The sequence below is a fragment of the Sparus aurata genome, chromosome 23, assembly GCF_900880675.1.
Source record: "Sparus aurata chromosome 23, fSpaAur1.1, whole genome shotgun sequence".
NCBI classification, from domain to species: domain Eukaryota; kingdom Metazoa; phylum Chordata; class Actinopteri; order Spariformes; family Sparidae; genus Sparus; species Sparus aurata.
In genome coordinates this window covers 1,255,864-1,277,212 of record NC_044209.1, presented here as the reverse complement: position 1 = coordinate 1,277,212, position 21,349 = coordinate 1,255,864, and the positions used below count along the sequence as shown (strand labels likewise).

Here is a 21,349-nt window from a genome sequence, read left to right as displayed (position 1 = left end):
ACACCAACATACACGTACTCTTATGGGCGATCCACTTTAACATATAGTAACCCAGTTAAAACATAAGACGTGTGTTCAGCATTTCCCTTTTATTGACTTTAGAGACGGACCTTTCTCGGTAACACAGCTACTGGGGGTATTATCCCTGTAAATTCACTCCTCGTGTGACCAAACTGCACACGAGATCAAAGACGGCGCAACCGCTGCTTTGTTCAAACCTCGCGCGCACATGTAAGTGATCACCTTTGGTCGATACCGTCACTGCCGCCATTTTGAATTCCAGGTATATGAATCATTGAATCGGAATTCATCACCTCGGAATCCGCGTCCTTGCGCGACACAAAGTCACGCCCGGACTTCCCTGTAGTCTCTCCGACGAGACTTCCTAAGGCACGCCCACTAATTTGTAGTCCAGCGAACGTGACTTCCTAAACCACGTTCAGCCATCTTTGTAGTCTTTGTTGGGGACTTCCTGACACACACACACACACACATATACATACACGCCTCCACCCAATTACATGTTTGGCTTGTTTATGCTTGATATTGCTAGTTGTTGAAGGACGCTGTTGTTTGTCAAAGTAGGTGGTTTGTCCTGTGGAGAAAAGCTTCAATAAACACTGTTTTTAATTGAGCAGCATCTGTGATTATTTTGCACAATCCCATATTGTAATAACTGCTGGTTGAGATGGTCAGTGCTCAGGTTCACACCTTCCCTCTTATCTAATTACTGATATTTTCATAATATTGACAATTTGATTAATTTCCAGACTTTGAGACTCCAGGTAAATCATATTGATTGTTGATCCCTGATTTCAGGGTGGTGCCCCGTGTTCATTAATGACTCATATTTACCTAGGTTTTATTAATTAACTATAATAATGTTGATTAATTAATAATAACATATTAATTAATAATCAGTAATCAATAACAATTCCCAACACCACTTCAGTGTGTATGGCTCGAGAAGCCATGCAGCAGAAGACTATCCCCCATACTCTGAGTCTAGCTCTCTTCTTGACCTCATCTTTAACTTCATAAGGGCCGAACAGATCCATGGTGGTGAATTCAGAAGGTGCAGCTGGGCCTGTTCGCTCTAGAGGCAGGTCAGCCATGATTTGTTGACACTGTTTTGCCTTGTTTTTCCTGCAGACCACACAGCTGTCAACCATTTTCTTGGCAATTCTACAGCCTTTTATTATCCAGGCTTTCTTCCTCATCCGGAGAAGGGTTCCTGCCACTCCCTCGTGGTTTGCTTTGTGGGATTCTTGTGCCAGCAATGTAGATACCCATGCTTCAAATGGTAAAACTGGCACTGCTGTCTTATCTTCGTTGAACGTCTGAATTCTGCCTCCACAAACTAGCAGTCCAGAGTTCACATCTTTGTATACTGCCAGTCTGCTTAGAGTTGTGTCTGAAAAAGCTGTACCTTCTTGAGCTGCGAGAAAGAGGTCTTTGAGCGCATCTTCATGTTCTTTGACAGTCAGCACAGTTTGCTTTGGTGATGTTACCTCCCACTTTGACTGTTTAGGGGCCCGGCACTTCCTCTTCAACCACTGCTTGGCAGCTAGACAAACCCAGGCAATCACTCTCACCAGTTTGGACAGGCTACTGAATCTTCTTACTTCCACAAGATCTTTAACCCAGCCAGTGGGCTTCCTTCTTAGAAGAAGAGTTGGGTTTACCACAGGTTTTTCCTCTTGAGTCTCACTCTTTGGAATTTCCTGGGTGGCTTGTGGGTCTACTTTCTGCTGACTCCTCCTTGCTTGAGCTCTTGTCAATGCACCTGAGAATGCCTTCCTCTGGAGCTTGTTTACTCTTTCCCTGGCATGAGCTGCAACCTCTCCAGCTAATTTTATAGGCCACTCCTCCACTGGCCACTTCAGGAACTCTGGTCCATTTTGCCATGTGGAATTCTCCTTCAAATCTTCAGGAGCGCCCCCTCTTGTTATGATGTCAGCTATGTTCAGATCTCCACGGATCCACCACCAGTCTTGCACTAGTCCAGCCTTCTGGATTTCACCCACTCTATTTGCAAAGAAGGTTTTGTACCCATAACTGACTCTTTGTATGGCTCCCAAGGCCATTTGACTGTCAAGTAGATGGAACCATCTCTCAATCTTCATTCGAACATGCTTTTCCACATACTTCCTGATCCTGGCTGCGAAGACAGCACCACAGAGCTCAGCTTTTACAGCTTCTCCCTTCTGATCCAGGGGTGTCAGCTTGGCTTTTGATTCACAAAATCGAACTTCAATGCCTTGACTTGTCTTCCATCTTACGTACACAGCTCCATAGGTCTTGTCACTTCCATCAGAAAATTTAATGCCCCAAGGTTTCCTTCCCAGCCAGCTGGTGTGAGGCTCCTGTGGAATTTCACCTGTCCAAGCTGCACATACAAAGCTGTATGGCTTCTTCTGAGGCTTTCTGAGAGAGGTTGGTCCCAGGTTTCTTGGGTTAGTTTCCCACCCTCTCCCTCTTGGAATGCTTTTCTAACAAGAATTGCTCCCTTCTGTTTGGCAGGTGTAACTAAGCCAATTGGGTTGTACAGTCTAGCTACTTGGCTTAAGAGATCCCTCCTTGTCAGTGGATTAGGTGTCTCAGTTCTCACCTCCTCCTTGAGAAGATCTTTTCCAACTCTCATCTTCTTTCTTTTGGAAAAGTTAACTGAGGTCAACATGTAGAGCTTGTCTTCATCCACTTGGTAGCCGATGCCCAAGGCTTTGTTGTCTTCGTCCCTCATTTGATTTGGAAGAATTAAGGTTTTACCTTGTTTCTCTGTTAGACAATTTGTCTCCATTCCTTGCCTCCCACTTTGCCCTGACCGTACCCATGGTTTGAGGAAGAAACCTCCTGCTTTCAAGATCTCTTCAACATTTGCTGTGATTTTGTCAAGTCTATTTAGGTCGTTTTGGGAGGTTAAGAGATCATCCACATAACTGTCCTCTTCAATGACTCTGCGCTCATCCTCCAAGTGAATAAAGTTCGACAGGCGTGCTGTTTCCCTCATAGCCAACTGAGCAATGCAACCAGCAGGTCTGTCCCCAATGTTGACACTGATAATTGCATATTCACTTATCTCCTCATCTGGGCTGTCCCATCCTTAAGAAACAAGCCTGGACTGCACCTTTGTTGTTTGGGAGAGAGGCAGGATCTACCATCCAAGGATACTTTGCATCCCAATGTGGAGCTGCTGTGTGAGCATCCCCCTTCTTGTAGGTGAGGCCTCCTTTAATGATCTCAAGCTCCCTCTCCTCTGCCAGGGTCATTTCTTTTCCTCCTGGTGGACAGTTTCCACATTGGCATCCTCCACATCTTGGCTCACATGCAGCTCTGATGCTGTCCCAGTGCCACCACTCAAGGAACTCACAGTTACTGGCAGCTGTAAATTTGGTCTGAGCAACATCCTCCTGCTGTAGCTGGGCTGTGTCAGTTGTTGGAGTTGTGATTTCTTGATATTTGACAGCTGCTGTCCTCATGGAGCGAGCAAAGTGTGTTTTGGACTCATATGCTGCAACCTCCACATCTTCAAACAAGTCGAGATGTGCTCCACCCACTGTCTTCCCTAATGGACTCTCCAACAAGACGAGGTCTCCGATGATTTTTACCCTCTGGGGAGCCAGTCTTCCCTCTCGGTGGCTTTTGAGAAGTTCAACCTCTTCTGGCCTTTCCAATTCTTTAAGTTTGACTTCTGGGAAGAATTTTTTCAACTTTTCAGGTTCAATTACTTGATGCACTCTGGCGATTTCATCCAAGCCATAGCAGACCATTTCATGAGCTCTCTCTGTCCCTTTAGGAGTCTTGACTCTGACTTTGAGGAGATACCTTTGTGTGTTCACCTTCATGGTCATTCCACCAACTCCATGCACAACTAAAGTTATCTTCTCATTTCTTTACCTCAGTCTTTCAGCAGCCTTATGGGTAATGTAGTCTGTATCTGAAGCAAGATCAATTAAAGTCCCAATCTTCTGCCCTGCGTTTGCAGTGACTTGCATCAACATCATGATGACAGCTGTAAACCATTCGGAGCAGCCTGGCCCTGAGGATAAATGGTTTCAGATCCAGAAATAAGCTGTTGACGCAGAGGAAGTCAGGATGGCAGAAGATATCCTGGAGAAGTCGGTCCAGCAGCTCAAAAAGGAGAGGACCATTGCAAAAAGCAGCTTCACCAGACAAGCCAACTTCATTTCAAGAGGAGCAAGCAGCATGCTTCAAGTGGAGTTAAAGGAGGAATTCACTAAGCTTTCAGACTGCTTCAGAAAGATGCTCGATGCCAATGATGACTACAGGATTGGACTGGAGGCTGACATAAGACTGAGGATAAGGAAGCAGGTCTTGATGAACAGCAAGAGGCCGACATCGATAGATCTGTAAAAGAAGGCAAAACAAAGTTGGAAGAAATAAGAGACATTGTTCAAACAAACCTGTGGTAAACGTATGGAAGAAGTGAACTTCCTGTGGCAATCCTGGAAGCAGAAAAAGCCAATGACAAAGCGGCTGATGTACCTGTGGAAAGTGCCAATTTAGAGGGCTATGAAGTGCACCTCATTCTCTTGGACAAGAGAATAAAAGAGGCCATCTCAGCAATGTCAACATGGGAGAGATGGATCCCTGTGGAATTAAAGGATGAATTAGGTGGAAGAGTCAAGGACCTAAGAGCATCCTACTACAGGCTTGAATTAAGGAAAGCTGAATTTGCCACTGCACGGACGATCAATGAGCAAGGCACAGGAGTGAAACTACTACCCAAACCGGCAACATCCACACCAATAGTGAGAATCAAGCCTATTCTCTCTTGCTTCCATTGAAGATAGGTAGAGTGGTTACTCTACCTATCTTCAATGGAAGCAAGAGAGAATATCACAGATGGAGGAAAGACTGGGAGAGCCATCTGGATCAACTGAAGTTAAGAAAATTCAACTTTTGGAGAGTGTGGATGACAAAATCTCAAAGGACCTCAGGCTTTCAACCTACACCACTGCCACTGCCCATGACATGTTCAGAGTCCTGGAGAACAGATATGGCAACAAGTCAACCATCACTGTGGAAATCCTTGAAGAGCTGGAGAAGATGCCACATGTGAAGGGGAACCAGCCAAGAAAGGTCATTGACCTCATACAGTCAGTGGAGAAGGCCCTAGCAGATCTCACAGAGTTAGGAAACTCTGGAGCCATAAATCACCCACTGGTAATTAAATCCATTGAAAGTAAGTTGCCTGACTTTATTAAAGGAGACTGGTTGATGTTCATGGTTGAACCCAGAAACAATGTCACATCACACAACCACTTTGACATGCTCTTGAAGTTCCTGAAAAGTCAAGAAGAAATACTAGAAATAAGTAACGAAATAAATACATAATGCTTCAACAAATAGCTGCATGAGTTCAGCTTGGAGTAATAATATGTGTATCACTGAGATAATCTCACATAGACAAAAAAGCCTAGATTTATTCAGGTAAGGTTTTCTAAAGAACTGATCATTTAAAGTGGATTACATAGACTAGGTGTCAGTAAATTATACAGAGCAATTGCGATATAACAGCCATGGTGAAAAATATATACTAGAAAAGATGGATAAAAAATAACATTTTATCTATAAAATATATCTTATTATTTACAATCAGTCTAATTTGCTTTAACTGTTAAATGAATATTTTAAAATGAAGGTATTGACAAACTATTGCACTACAGCAATTATTGTGGCATTTATCTAATCACATATTTTACTGGCAATTTAAATTTGAGTCACCCAGTATTATAAAACAGCAAGTGTTTGTATCCCCTTATTGTAGGCTATTTGCAGAGACTACATACATAATTGAATCTAAATAAGATTAAGCATTCAATGCAGAGTAGCCCCATCATTTGTTTAGCCCTCTGATTTTAAAATAAATAAATACTGTGATGTCCTGTATTCTTTATGAAGCTATGATTTGAAATGCACTACTTTCTTTAGACACATTAGGTGTATTTGCAAAGTATCGGATCGGTATTGCCGATACCAGCCTGAATTTTACTCAGTATCTGATCAGAAAGGAATTGGCGGTATCGAACATCACTACAATGAATTAATCATTAAAATAATTAACAGATTAATCCACATCAAAAATGATAAAAGAGGAGTTAGTCCTTTCCTTTCTTTGGGTAGAAGCTCTCTGATAATTAGCAGGGGAGAAACTTACCCAAGGGTGTAGCAGTAAAAGTGACAGGAATGGATGGGACAGAACAGCACTGACAAAACTCTGAGTATAACACTGTTTATTACACGGCTCTTCTTAATGCTGTAAAATGCTCCATTCACTTGAATGGGCCTTCCCAATGTTCGGTGGTCAATTATTTTCATATCTGACCGTTGTCAAGGAAAGTGGCCTTTCTGCCTCTGATTCACTTATTTCATAGCAATCCACGCTCTAAAATCTTTGCTCCGCAAGTAGTCCGCACTGCATGAAAAGTGGGATTTTCGTCAGTATGCGGCACTGTAAATTGTCGTGGAATTTCAGGTTTGCGACAATTCACAGCAATTTGCAGGCAACACCGAAAACTGACGTAAATTGACGTAAATTGACGTTGGCCTTGCTTGGCAGTTGTCCCCCCATGACCCCACTCGTCCTGATGCTAGGGGAGGCTTTAACATGTAAATGAAAATGCTGTGAGCTATACAAATGCAAATCAGGGTAGCAGGGGGAGTTTTACCCCAGGTGACCTTTTTCTAAAAGGTATTAACTTACTTCAGGTATAAATCTCTGGTATAAATAGATGAGGCTCAGTATAGCCTAATTATAGACTCTTCAACTTTAGCTTGAATTGATTTATTTAATTAAAGTATGCTAGATTAATTACTGTGTATGTCATTAGCAATGGCCAATGTTATGTAAAAAAAGGTTATTTATTTTTTTTCCTCTCTCCTGAGAACAAGTTAAAGATAAAACGGCAGTTGTTAAGAAGTTAAAATTTGCATGACATATTTTGAGATAAATAAGATATTGAAATGTATAAATTACTGTTTAAAATGTGTGACATTAAAATATAATTTCATGGGTTCTGAATGTGTAAAAGAAGTTAAAGTAATTGTTATTACGTGTGAGAGTTCATGACCTGTAAGAGTTTTTACACTTCCGGGTTGACCGGAGCGTGAGTGACAAGGAAGAAGGAGCGGAGAGTTAATGGCGTCGAGCAGCTAACAGTGGACCGTGTGTGTCGTCACTCAGTGTTGTGTTTTATCACTAACGGACTGTGAACTGTTGTCGGACGACGTGCTGTGAGTGTGTGAGTTGGACTCTCCATCGCAGTCGAAGTGTTTTATTGGACACGAAGCAAGTTCGGCTAAGCTAGCTAGCAGGAGCTAAGTTAGGCTAGCAAGAGCTAGGCTAGCAAGAGCTAGGCTAGCGGAATGGCCATTGTCGAGAGGAGGCCTGCGCTGACGGGAGGAGCTTTGCTGGGTCGCCGCGGAGAGTGTGACAGACTAACCTTGCGTCACAACGAGGCTGTGACCTCCTATTAGCTCGGAGCTATGTCTGCAAGTCCAGATTTACATGATGCCGATAATGACGCCATCGTGTGTAAGTAACGTTTACTGTTTTCTCCTTCCTTGTTTAATTTTACTGTGACTATCTATATATCTATATATCTCTATCTCTATCTCTGTATATGTATCTATATATGTATCTATATATCTATATATCTATATAAATATAAATATAAATATATATATATATATATATATATATATATATATATATATATATATATATATATATATATATAATGGGGTGGGTTTTACATTTTTAATAACCCAGGGTGTCCAATAGTGACACATCTGCCAACCAATCACGAGTGATTTTTCGTGTTTAAAAGTAGTGGTTGCATCCAATACTGAGTGAGTAAATTGAAGCTAGGCCTCACATTCTCTGGCCAGGCATGGTTTCGCTGCTATTCATATGCAAATTAGAGCTGTTCGCACCTCCGCGAGCTCCACTGACGTCATGGTTCGTTTCTGACAATTTTCGGCACAGACGAAAGCCATTTTCACAGCCTGTAAATTGTCGTTAGCTGCCGAAAATTAGGGAGATTTCCGTGCGTTTACGGGCCGAAAATCCCACTTTGCATGCAGTGCTGGTCACTTTTCACCCCTGCGTCTTCAGTCGCTAAGCAAAGTCAGCTGATCTGTAGTCTACTTCATATCCGGGAAAACTACTCCTAGGCCACTAGTATGGATGAGTTTCACATTAACTTTAATATTCTTGGAAAATACGGTGGTTTCAACTCTTGACAAAAGGCTGACTTGTCGTCACCAGTCAAGAAAATAAAAGGAGAGGAAAGCAGCGAAGAGGGAGAAGCAAAACGGCGTCGGTTTGGCAAACTTTATTTCTCTGCTGAAAAACACTGAACGGTAACAAATGAATTGTAAAAAGACAACCTGAGTCAAGTTGTTGTGTTGGCAAGTAACCGTGTAATAAGCGGGATAATGTATAGAATGGCGGTCACCATCGGGAAAATAAGTAAGTCCCTTCAGGACGAATCAGACCCCTCCGCTTCACGTCAGGGTCCGGTTCGTCCTGTCGGGACTTATTTTCTCGATAGTGACCGCCGTTCTATACATTATCCCTTACATACTGTATGACAATGTCATATTTAAGCAATATTAATATATTAAGTAATATTGCGATTATACAACTAATACTAACAAAAATAAAATGTATAATCAAAATATATCCATGTTGATGGACAATTTTCTCTCAAATTTTAAAGGTTTTTGTGAGTGTGTGGTGCGTTTCCATGGAAACATATGGAGTCTGACTAATAACTGAAACAAAATCAGTCACGTCAGTAGACTCATGTGTGATGGAACGTAGTTTACCACTACAGCAAATAATCCAACTCTTAGTAACGACCTAGCAACAGAAAGGATTTTCTAGTCCCAGATGAGTGAACTCTGCTGTTTTATTGCGGTCTCGGATTTTCCCGAACAAAATCAATACTGCACAGATAAACAGAAAATGCTTATTTTTACCGCCCAAGTTATAACAAAGATGTTAATTTTTTTTCTTTTATATTTTTTATAAAACGTTTTCACCACGGCCACGATATTGTCTCTCACACTGAAGGGAAAATAAATAATAGCCAGGCTTTTATTTGTTTCAATCACTTAACAGACCAGGCGTTTATTTGGGACCAGGCGGCACTTTGGGACAGGCGTTTAACTCCTTCCGCTCAAAAATCTGGGATGAAAATGTCACAAACTTCGCCAGATTGTCGGTAAACTCTCTTGCATCATTCTGGGCAATAGTTGTCTTCTGCAAGTGAAGTTGTTGCGGCGGAGAAAATGATTCAGCCGACCAGCACTCGCTGCAAACTCCTCATCTCTGCTGTCACTCACGGTGGCGTACATTTGTTTCCCCATCACCCTGATCATTATATGGGACACTCTCTCGTGGCGTGCCCGTTTGCTGATAATTCATTCCCTTGCTCGCTCCCAGTCTGGCCCTGTTGCCGTCCTCCTCGGACAGACGCTGAAGCAAATAAATCAAAATTAACAACAAACCAACACATTTTGTAGCCTATTTTTCCGCTGTTTCCTACTCCAGCTCTGACATATACAATGTTGCCATGGAGATGAATACAATGTTGCCACAGACTTGGCGGAGTAATATTTTGAGTAATGAGTCAGGCGTGCTTGTCATGCTGATTTGAGCACGGTCGAAATTTCTTGTTGACCAGATTGCTTGGTCGGAACTACTTGTTGTATAAACAGGCTTTGATTACTCGCTTCCATTTTATAATCAGAATCAGCTTTAATGGCCAAGCATGTGTACACAAACAAGCAAACTGACTCTGGTTAAGTTTGCTCACAATGCACAGGGAGTAGTTTTTAAACATTAATTCTAAAGAAAATCAATAATTGAAAAATTAAGACTAAATATGCACAAGAAAAAAAAAAGTCCAATTGTAAGTGCAGAACTGAACTAGAGTCAAATTTCTTGCTTATGTGCACATACTTAGCCAATGAAGCTGATTCGGATTCTAATGCTTACGCTCACATTTATCATTTGCAAACATGTTAGCCAAAAGTTTGAGCATATTCAACAAATGCATTCTTTGTGCATCCATGCACAATGTCAGTCGTCACCTTGGCACAGAAGAACTGTTGAAAAAGATAAAAATCCCAGCAAGTCTGACCATATTGGAAGCTACAGTTATGTGAAAGGAGAGTTAGTCAGTTTCGTCTGCCAGCTTATGTATGAGACCGGCTCTAGTTCAGTTCCACTTTCAGTTCTGAGTTATGGTGAGCGATAAACAAGGTGACAAGGTAAATTAATTGTTTGTTTGTTTTTAAACTTACAGCCTGAGGAATGAAGCTGCTCTGTAGTCTGGTGGTACGGCTGTTGTGTGTAGTCTTTCTAATATCAGAACAAGTATGTACTAGGGCTGAGCGATTCTGGAAAAAATGTGAATCACGATTTTTTTGCTTAGAATTGAGATCACGATTCTCTGGCATGATTTTTTTCACAAAATGTTTATTGCACTGATGAACTTGAACAAAACAAAAAAAAAAAACCTTGTAGTATGCAAAGCAATGTTTTTTTTTGTTTTATTGAAGTTCTATCATTGGATGAGAAATGATTTTTACAAAAGTAAAAAAAAAAAAAAAAAAGTCTCCAAGATGAGAGGGCATCCTTTAATCCCTCATGTTGTACAGTGTTTATTGGGGCCGTATCCTTGGCTAGGTGATATGTGATAGCTGCTGTGGTCGGCTTTCTAAAACAGAGGCGTAATATTCCTCCTTTTCCAAAAGCCATGTGACGTGACATGAAGCTCGAAGTTGGGCTGTGAACAGTTGACAACAAATTTGTCTTCAAAATAAGAGCTTTACATTGCACCCCATTGGAGTTTAGAACTGGGTTCTTAGCTTTTAATTTGAAAGTAGCGACCGTTCCTAGCTTGCGCTACAACAACAAGCAGTGTTGCCAGATTGGGCGGTTTTCCGCCCAATTGGGCTACTTTTGTTGACGCCAGGCGGGAAAAAAATACATTGGGAGGGTGAATAAAATTTGGGCTGCTTTTGTCCACATTTGGCGAGTTTTTAATATTGTGAAAACAGCCGTCTGAACTGCGGGAGCCCATCAGGAGCGCCGGAGGAGCAAGTTAAATAGAACAGAAAAGCGCCAACCCCATCCCCCGGCTAACGGCGAGGAGCATAACTCTCTCTCTCTCTCTCTCTCTCTCTCTTCCCCCCCCCCCCCCGCTAACAGCGAGAAGCGGCTCCCCCCACACACACACACAAGGGTGTCTGGCAACTTCGTGATTTGGGCTGGTTTTTAGTGGATTGGGCAGGTTCTAAGATCTGATTGGGCTGGCAACTGTCAATCCGATCTGGCAACACTGAGAACAAGCTAGAGATCCAGGAGATGCTAGCATCTCCCGGATCTTAAACTGCGGACCTAGCCGCCAAAAGGACGGGCAGATTGGCGGCTTGCTGCCTTGTCTAAAAACGGCTTCTCACTCTCACTCCTTCCAAACACTCAACTGCAGGCGGGCTTCCTCCACTGAATCAAGTGCTATGTTTGAGGGCGCTTCAAAAAATCCGGGAGGAAAATAGGAGCATTTGTTTGTGATTCAGCTCGAGATATAAAATGCTTCAGAATCGCTATGTGTGGAAATGAGATCACGTGTATGTGTGAATCGAGATCGCGATTTTTTTAACAATTTTTCGTGCAGCCCTAATATGTACCAATATGTTTGTGGTATTCCAGTAAAGATAGAAAAAAAAGATATAATTAGGTTATAGTCATGTTAAGTAAAAAAGGGCATTACTAACAGGATTACATTAGTAAGTAACTAGCCTGTAACAGCGCCTGTTCTCTCGTCTCACACATCGCCATTCTGGTCTGAGTGTCATGACTCTAGATTCATGTCATTGTGTTATGTTCAGATATTATGGTTTTGTGTCTTGTAGTTTCCGGTATTTGATTTCCGTGCCTTTGTGTTGTGTCTTATGTTTTGATTTTCCATGCCTTTATGGGTCCTTTAAGTTCTCCTGTGTATTCCCTTGTTACAGTTTGTCTCCCTCTGTCTGTCAGTAGCCGTTTTTAGGCAGGGCACCAAACCGCCAATTTACCCGTCATTTTGGCGGCTTGGTCCGCGGTTTTAGACAGAGGCCGGCAAATGGGGTGCAATGTAATGCTCTTATTTTGAAGTCAAATTTGTTGTCATTGTTCACAGCCCAACTTCGAGCTTCACGTCACATCACATGTTTACGCCTACCTCAGAGGATGCAGCATTTTGGAAGGTCTCTGTGAGAATCCTCTCAGCTTCTGCTGCTTACAGTTCTTTTTATATTGTTTCTCGCAAGTGTCTAAACCTCGTAGAGGTGCCATGGTAAAGGGCTGGAGTGCTTCATTAATATTGAAATAACATTCACTTAATGAACAGCATTGTTTTTTTCAATAATCAATGTTTGGGTGATTATTGGTCTGAGAGTCATTTGACAGCATTCCGCAAAACTGCATGTCCCACCCCTGTCTCTCTCTCTCCTGTATATTTACTGTCTGTCCTTAATAAATGCAAAGAAAATATACATGATATATAAATATACTATAAATGAGGAGTTATCTCTGTTAGCAGCCAACAATGGGAGTGAGTCTGTTTCCTGTGGCCTGCCGTCGGGACAGTTTGGAGTCGGGTTGTTCAACTCTTCATTTGTTGTGGAGCTGGCAGCTTCAGCAGGTCTGAGTAGGAAGATCTTGACTCATCCCATTGTGGGAATCACTGTGTGTCTGACTGAAGGCAAGCCGACTGACGTGTGTGTGTGTGTGTATTCAGTACTATAAAATGTGCGTGTGTGTGTATTCAGTACTATAAAATGTGCGTGCGTGTGTATTCAGTACTATAAAATGTGCGTGCGTGTGCGTGTATTCAGTACTATAAAATGTGCGTGCGTGTGCGTGTATTCAGTACTGTAAAATGTGCGTGCGTGCGTGTATTCAGTACTATAAAATGTGCATGTGCGTGTATTCAGTACTATAAAATGTGCATGTGTGTGTGTTCAGTCAGACTGATGAACTGTGTGTCAGGGTTCGTACACATTTTTCAAGGTCAAATTCAAGCACTTTTCAAGCACTTTTAAGGGTTATTTACAAAATTTTCCAGCACCTTATCGCTGGGGTAAAATACATATCTACAGGAATATATATACTCATGATTATTTTATTCACTTTTTATCACAATTATGTACATTGTATTATGCTGTAAACATCTAAAATGATGTTTCATGATAGGAAAAACACTTGGTGTTCTTCAGGTACACTTGCACTGGGACAAAGAGAGACCTGAGAGCACCCTGTAATTTTCTTTTTTGACATAAACTTTTATAAGCTTTTCGCTTATTCATCAAAGTTTATTAATATTGAACGTGTCATCAGTCCAAATTGCATCAAATTCACCTTCTCCTCAGCCATCCTTCTCTATTCCTACCAGGCTGCGTGTGTGACGACACACACACACACACACTGATTTTATTTCTCCTTGTAATAAGAAAACCATCCAGTCTGATCCCAATGTTGCCAAGACACAGAGTTATATTGTCAAGCACTTTTAATCTATGATTTTAGCACTTAAACTAAAATCCAAGCACTTTTCAGACCTTGAAAGCACAACTTTGAAATTCAAGCACTTTCAAGGATTTTAAGCACCCGTACGAACCCTGGTGTGTGTGTTTGAGCCTGATGCCTCATGATGACTTCAAGACAAACACTTGAGGTAAAGTGAAATGAGCAGAAAGCAGAGGAGCTCCACACAACTGAATCACAATACAACTCTCAGTGATAGAATATCTCTGTAGCTTCTTTATGTATTTACTGGTGACTCCTGTGAATGATGGCATCACTGCAGCATTATCATTCATTTGACATCCTGATTAAACGGAGCAGAGTTTTCTCCTTGGCGCCTTACCTGATGAGGAGCAGATGAAACATGTTTGCAAAATCACACATAAATCCCAAACGACATGCATTCTTCGTTCAATTCATGCTCATTTTCTGCAGCTGTTGCGGGACGGCGCTCTGCGAGCTTGCACTTGTAGACGACACGGCCCAAACTTTGAACATTTCTCGCCCTCTTCTTGGGTTCCTCTCGTCCCAGTCGATCCCCCGTGGAGCGCAGAGAGGGTTTTGAAGGCTCGCAAGGAGATCCGTCCTCACATCAGCGTCGCCCACCGTCGCTTCCCGTTAGCCCTTCAGGCAAAATTTCGGGCTTTTAGCGCGCGTCTCACGCATTTATCTCCAGCACAAAGACATTTCGGCTGTGAAATCCGTTCGTGAAGCATGTCCTCCTCCTCCTCTCTTTTCACCTTCTCGAGCTTGTGGATGTTGGTCGTGCACCGCTCGCTTGTCTGCAAGTGGATCAGGCAACTTCACCGACGACGCAAAGCGCACCGAAGGCTTACTGACCGACACAGAGAGACAACATGTTCACGATATGGTGTCATGACTCAGTTGTATCTAGGCAAAGGAGGAGGGGGGAAAAAACCGAAATCAACTTGGTCGTGTGTTTCAGGAACAAGACACAGAGATGTTAGACCTTCAAGTTTATGAAATGTTGGAAAACCACACAGTGATTTACATGTCACATATTTTAATTCCACACAAACTGAACGTGAGAGTTTACAAAGTGACTCATGCAAACACTGTGATATTCTATCATTAATTTATAAGTAAACAAGAAGACCATGAGCGATCCTCTTATTCCTCCACTAATACAGAGGTCACACAGTACCTTATTTCAGACTGACGGTAACACGTTCACAGGCAGCTGGAGACGTGCTGTGTTGTATGCAGGCGGCCTGATAAATGCTCAGTTGTATTGACCTACATACAGACAGTACAAACTCCCTCTTGTGGATGCTGTGCGACCTCTAGCGGTAACGTTGAGTTATTTCATCCATAAGCAGTATTAAGTTAAAGGGTAACGCCACCAATTACACATACACAAAACACATTACAGTGTGTTTACAGGTGTTCGGCAGTTTGCTGCATACGTAAAAACAAAAACAAAAAAACAGCAAACAATTGGAAAGCCATTAGTGTCATCTGATAAGGTGCATCCACTGATGTCACCAAGTGGATAAGTTGCATTATGGGAAATGTAGGCTCCAGGTTTTGGGAAAAATTGAGAATATTACTTCTGATCAGTTGACCCATAGTATACAGCACACCCATGCATATACATGAATATTTTACTTTTACTTGTACTTTAAGTAGTAGTTAAGTACATTTAATATCAGATACTTGAAGACTTTTACTCAAGTAGGACTGTTTGGGTGACTTTCACTTTCACCAACAGAATGTCTTTACTTTACAAAGAACTGACTTTTGGGTGCTTTTTACAGCACTGCCCAGTCCAATAAAACAAGGTTTTACCAACTGAGAGCAATAATGCCCTGCATGAGCACCTCACAAGCATTTCAGTCACTTCCAATGTGAATCTCTGTTAATAGTGACACCATCAGCCTACACAGAGTTCAATAAAAGTCAAAGAAGACACATTCTGCCAAACATGTCATTGATAGTTCTTTATAGTGTCAAGTCACAACACTGTTTCTGAATAAGAAATGACTAAATGCGGTTACATGACATGGTTGTGTATTGGCTGTGTTACACTGTGTGATCTGTCTCATGCGACTGTGTCACATGTGACACACACAGTGGAGTGTATGTCATATGTTCATTATGATGATTTAGTTTACAACAAAAGACAAGAGTCACGGCTCAGGGACAACCTAGAAGAGAGAGAGAAAAGGGCATGATAAGTCAGTTATTCACTCATTCACTCATTCATTCAGTCAGACACACAGTGAGCTCACAGATTACATGATGTAAGGACGTAAGAAATTCAGCTTTGACCTACATTGACATGGCTTGAAGATCATCTCTGATCCTTTTATTTCTCTGTCTTTGCCTCACTCAACACCTCCCCCCAGCTCACAGCCATCCCTACCTCCCCAGTGAGCACCAGAAAAGTAGGTGGTATTCTGTCTGAATGTCTAAGACACCTGTTTTCAACCAGCTCAAATGCTGTTACAGTATCAAAGGGTCACTGTTACGACCCCAAACCTTTTTGCTCACATCATGATGCAGCTGATGGCAGATGGTCTGTTTGAGGCTGGAGTCTTGTGCCAGCAGCAGTCCAGTGACAAGGTGTGGGCCAATGGTGAGCCTTAGTGAAACCACCTACAGTATGTTCCCCACTGTGGTAGCATCCTCTGTGGCACCACTGCACTCAGGTAACATTTTCCCAGGCTGTGCCATCACCCGTGCTGCCAGCCGTGATGCACAGAGTGTGGTGGAGCCAGAGTGTTTGGAGTTGTCATATTCTTTGCTGGTTGACCAGTTGGCAGGTTCCTGGGCTGTGCTAGCAGCTGAACAGAAGGCTGATTCCTCTTTAACTGAGCTGTTTGACAGAGTTGTGCCAGCATCGGAGGTGTGGGACACTGCTCATTGCAATTTCCTCCATAATGGTCTATTGGTTTGGAAGTGGTTGTCACTAGCCCTGTCACGATAATCTATAAATCAATTAATCGTATGATAAATAAAAATGAGCTCGAGAAATTTTCCGGCTTCGATAATTTCCATTTGTATGCTAGTTTGTTTTCTTCGTGTCTCTCACGTTAACTCTCTTGTCAGTCACTCTTTGTCTCTGTGTGGGGAGGTGGGGCCTGCCCCCGACATCACACAGAGTGCAGCAAGAGAGCCCTGTGAGGTGTAGCAAGCCAGAGGTAACGCTAGTTGAGATTTGGCGGAATAAAACCGAGTGACCGTGGTGAACCGTTGTCCTTTCTCTTCTTTTTATTTCATATCCAAATGACCACAGGTCATACACTGATGGTCTGTGTGACCCGATCTACGGTCTGGATGTAAGCTACTGCTGTGATCAACCAAAGCCAGCCGTTAATGATGTGCGGACCCAGAGACTAGGTGTCATTAAATTATACAGAGCAATTGCGATAAAACAGCCATGGTGAACTTATAAAAAATATATACTAGAAAAGATGGATAAAAAATATTTTATCTATAAAATATGTCTATTATTTTCAATCAGTCTAATTTGCTTTAACTGTTAAATGAATATTTAAAAATGTAGGTATTGACAAACTTGTGGAATTATTGTGGCATTTATTTATTTTATTTATTTAAAATAGTTTACTTTCAATTTCAGGCTATTTGGAGAGACTGTATACATATTTGAATCTAAATAAGATCAAGCATTCAGTGCAGAGTAGCCCCATCATTTGTTTTGCCCTGTGATTTTAACATACATGAATAAATAAATACTCTCATGTCTTATATTCTTTATGAACCTATGATCTGAAATACACTACTTTTTATAGATTTACCAGACACGTTAGGTGTGTTTGCACAAAGTATCATTCACCAACAAAGACCACGCCGATGGCTGTATGGAATAAGAAACATTTTATCATACGTTATGAACATATGCGGAATACTGGGAGGGAAAGGGTCGAGGGATGGAGGGGATGGAAGGACGAAGGGATGATGGGGTAGGGGTCGAAGGATGGGGGAAGGGGTTGTGAGTTGAGGGATGAGGTGGTATAGGAAGGATGGGTGAGGGTTGATAGAAAGGGAGAGAAGCTGGTAGGATGGTTGGATGGAGGGAGGAGTTGACGCAGAGGAGGAGACACTGAGTGGGGGAACCGTCTCTTATCTCTTCGTGAGCCCCCAAAGAAATTTCAGCGAGACAGGTGCGCGTGAGCATTTCTGATGTCGTTCATGTCATTGCGAATGTACGTGAGATAAGCAGGAGAAGACCATCTGCCGAGGATTTTGATGATGTTTTCGGGAATACCCTGCTTGGAAGTGGAAGGATTGCCCCGAGTACTGTTCTGGGGATATTCCTGATTGAGACAGGATTTAGTGGAAGTGATGGTGGAACCAGTGACGTGTGGCTACTTTTCCTGTTTCTGTGATGAACAAAGGGTCCTGGGGGGAAGCTCTGCTGGCTAGCCTGGAGTTGGTGTATTCTTGTACTGGTTCGAAGGGACTTATGTACGAGTCTAGGCGGAAGAGGTAGATGGGTTTAGGTGGACCGGACTGGTTGGTCTTGCTGCGTTTAAGGTGGTAAATAAGGGTGTCATGGACGGAATGGAAATGTCTGAAATGGATGAGTGGCAAGATGGACTGTATTTGGAGGTAGAATCTGTGAATTCGGGGCAGTGCAGAAAGCCGAAGAAAGCTAGTAGGAATATGGATTCTAGGACCTTGTCGACATACGGGGATGAATAGCCTGAGCAGAGGGTTCTGATGCATTGGATGAGGAGATCTGAGGTTAGGGGTGAACGTTTTGGAGAAGCATGAACTTCTGTCTTGCAGAGACCTTTGATTAACATGGTGATGTGAAGTGGCTTGGCATGGTGCCCCGGAGGCTTGGCATGGTGCCCCGGAGGATAGTTTGGTGAAAAAGTTAATACCGCTAATTTAGGCTTAGATGGTGGTAGATTTAATCTTCAGGATGGAATGGGAGAATGAGATGAAGCTAGACATTGTCAAGACGTCGAGCGAAGGGAACAGAAGATTATGGGAGGCATGGAAGGTTTTAAAGCAATTCCATCTGGTCATGTATGATGAAAGTGTACGGGGAGCAACGCTGTTTAGAATGGCGTCTTGAGAAATGGAAACCAGGTTTTTCAAATCAGGAGTCAATTGAAGATGGTGGCTGAAAATGGTGGGACTAGAGTCAAGAGAGCGTCGGAGGCTGGTGCCAGTCATCTGAATTTCTGTAATGAAAAACGACAGAGTGCGTCAGCGATTGTGTTTTATTGGCCGGGGATGTGAGCTGCTCGGATGATAAATTGGTGTTGTGACGAGACTAAGGTGAGCTTCCTGACGAGCTGCATGATGTCTAGGCAGTGTGAACGTCCCTTGTTGATGATGTCTACGACGGCGCTGTTATCGGAGTGGATGGTGATGAATTTCTTTGACCATTTGTGGCCCCAAAGAATAGCTGCGATGATGACTGGGTACGTTTAGTAGATGGCAGAGGAAGGGGAGAGCGATGAGAATTCGGGCGGCCATTTGGCTGAAAACCATTTGCCGCTTAAGTGGCTTAATGGAAAAGTCTGGGCTAGGGATTAAGCTGTTGATGTTTGGGACTAGGGAGCTGTGGGGGGATGAGAGGTCTATGATAAGTCAGTTTTTTCCTGAATATTTCCTGGTGGCGATGTGGATTGGGCTGATTCTAAATGGACTGAAAGGTGCATTGGAGAATGGACCGATCATGAATCTATCTCTATCTCTATCTATCTATCTATGAATCCAAGAGTTTGTCGACTATGTCGGGCTGGGAGGTGGCAGGACTGTAGGTTGTGGCATATGTGAGAGGAATCTGGTGTGACTAGTAGACCTGGGTGAAATCCATTTTTGAATCCTTGGATGAGGTAATTAACAAACTTGCAGTCAGGGTGATATTTTAAAGCAGCAGTGACAGCGTTGATGTTGATGGGTGTGTTCAGATACTTACACAGGCCGTGTTGGTGGGATTATGCGGACAGGTGGATCTGGCGTGGGCTCTGCCGCAGAAAGAGCAGGTATGGAGGAAGTGGCAGCTTGAAATTTTACAAACGAGGTTGTTGAAATTGTTGCAGACCATCCTCCCACCCTGATATAGGACTGGTCTGCCTCTTCAGGGCCGTAGCTAGCTATGAGGTCACTGAGGTCCGGACCTCTGTAAAAATTTCTGAGTGAAAAAAAATAGAAGAAGCCCTGAACAGCATCATGTTAAACATATTAAAGGTTATATTATACTGTTTTTCATCAATTTCACACAGCTGTCAGAGGTCCAACAACTCTGTATTCGATATGTATTGCACCAAACACATCCGTGGTCCTGCATTCCAGCTGTCTAAAAGTCGCTCTGCTGAGCTCTATTCGGAGCACTCTGTTTCTGTGCCGGCACCTTTAAATGCTAATGAGCTCCGTCTGTCAACGCCTACTTGGGGAGCCTTGCCTGCTACATCACTCTCAGGGAGAGGAAGCCCCTTATGCTAACGTTAGCATGCGCTAATGTTTGTGGATGTAACACTATGGCTCGCGGAGATTTTTTCATTCAACCGAACCAGTTTGACCCAGAATTGGACCCAGAAGGAGAGGCTCCGGAAGTAGTACAGACTCTGCTGCTGCAGCAGGACGTTTCAGAATGGTTAGTGTGTATGAATAATGTTAGTTTGTATGTGTTGTTACAGTTACTACCATGTAGCTAATGGCTTACAGCTAGCGAAAGCTGTGTTTGTCTCCAGCACAGTCTCCAAACTATTATAGACTGTTCGCATTGTCTCTGACTCCAGTCTGCACATGTTTCCAGACTTTCTACTAGTGACAACCAGCTCCATCGTAATATTATTAACATCAAACTTGCTTCAAACGCCATTGCATAGCGGACCGAAGTGGAGCTAACTAGTTAGCCAATTTCCAGCTGACTTCATCATACTCGTCGGCAACTGTAAATACTATCAAACCGCGGCGACAATTATCGGTGGCTCGGGTGCAGTTGCTGGGTCCGGTATGGTTGGGACTGATCCTTTTATGAGGGTCAGTGTCGAGGCAAAGCCAGCTTTGTACTGACCCTCGTTACTGAAGCAGTCCGACGTGAAGTGGTTAGCACACACATACAAGCTACACGAACCGCAGCCGGCGCGTTGTCATTAAAAATGAAACACAACCACAGTCTCTTCTGTTGTTCTGTAGCTGGGACAGAATATAGGCACAATGTTGATTTATAAAACCAACAACAGAGCAATTGCGTGTCTAGCTCTGAGCGACAACGTTGCGAAACACTGCTGTCTCTCTGCTGAACTTCACCTCGGGGATAAACGCCCCCCTCTCTGATATCTCCTATCACCGCGCAGTGGAGGTCGGCCTATGATAATGACTCCTTTCGTTACGTAACGAAAGGAGCAGAATCTGAACAGCCTGTAGGAGTGCCGTGTTACCAGTGGGTGGGCTGCAGTGACCATGCAGGACTCGCTTGTTTTCCTCATTCTGGGAGTTGGCAGGCTCAGGGAGGACCAGCTTATATATGTAGAGACCAGAGAAAACGTGTGTTTTATGATATGGGACCTTTAACACACAGGACAGCTTGTATCTGGATCTGGAGCTTTGGGTGACTTGAAAAGCACCATACAAATCCAATCCATTATTATTATTTTGAAACCGCACTCCGGAAGTTATCTGATGTACCGGTGGAAATCGCGGGACATTTTCAATTGACAGGAGGAAGATAACGATACTGCGGGGTGAGGTCTGCAGGGCTATTTTTAGAACAGCAATTGAGTGAATCGGAGCAAA

General features: G+C 42.9%; 1 protein-coding gene across 2 annotated transcripts in view; it reads right to left on the bottom strand.

The window, feature by feature from the left end:
• LOC115576283 (carbonic anhydrase-related protein 10-like) overlaps positions 1-16,979 on the bottom strand; it is a 290,975-nt gene extending 273,996 nt beyond the window's left edge. The window contains exons 1-2 of one of the 2 annotated variants that reach the window (XM_030408808.1): positions 14,769-16,979; positions 13,947-14,494 (exon numbers count right to left, since the gene is read on the bottom strand). In XM_030408808.1, the coding sequence (XP_030264668.1) occupies positions 13,947-14,007 (61 nt within the window). In that variant the 5' untranslated portion in view covers positions 14,008-14,494; positions 14,769-16,979. The remainder of the gene's footprint in view (positions 1-13,946; positions 14,495-14,768) is intronic. The other variant, XM_030408810.1, reaches the window with a different exon arrangement.
• Positions 16,980-21,349: the final 4,370 nt, after the last annotated feature.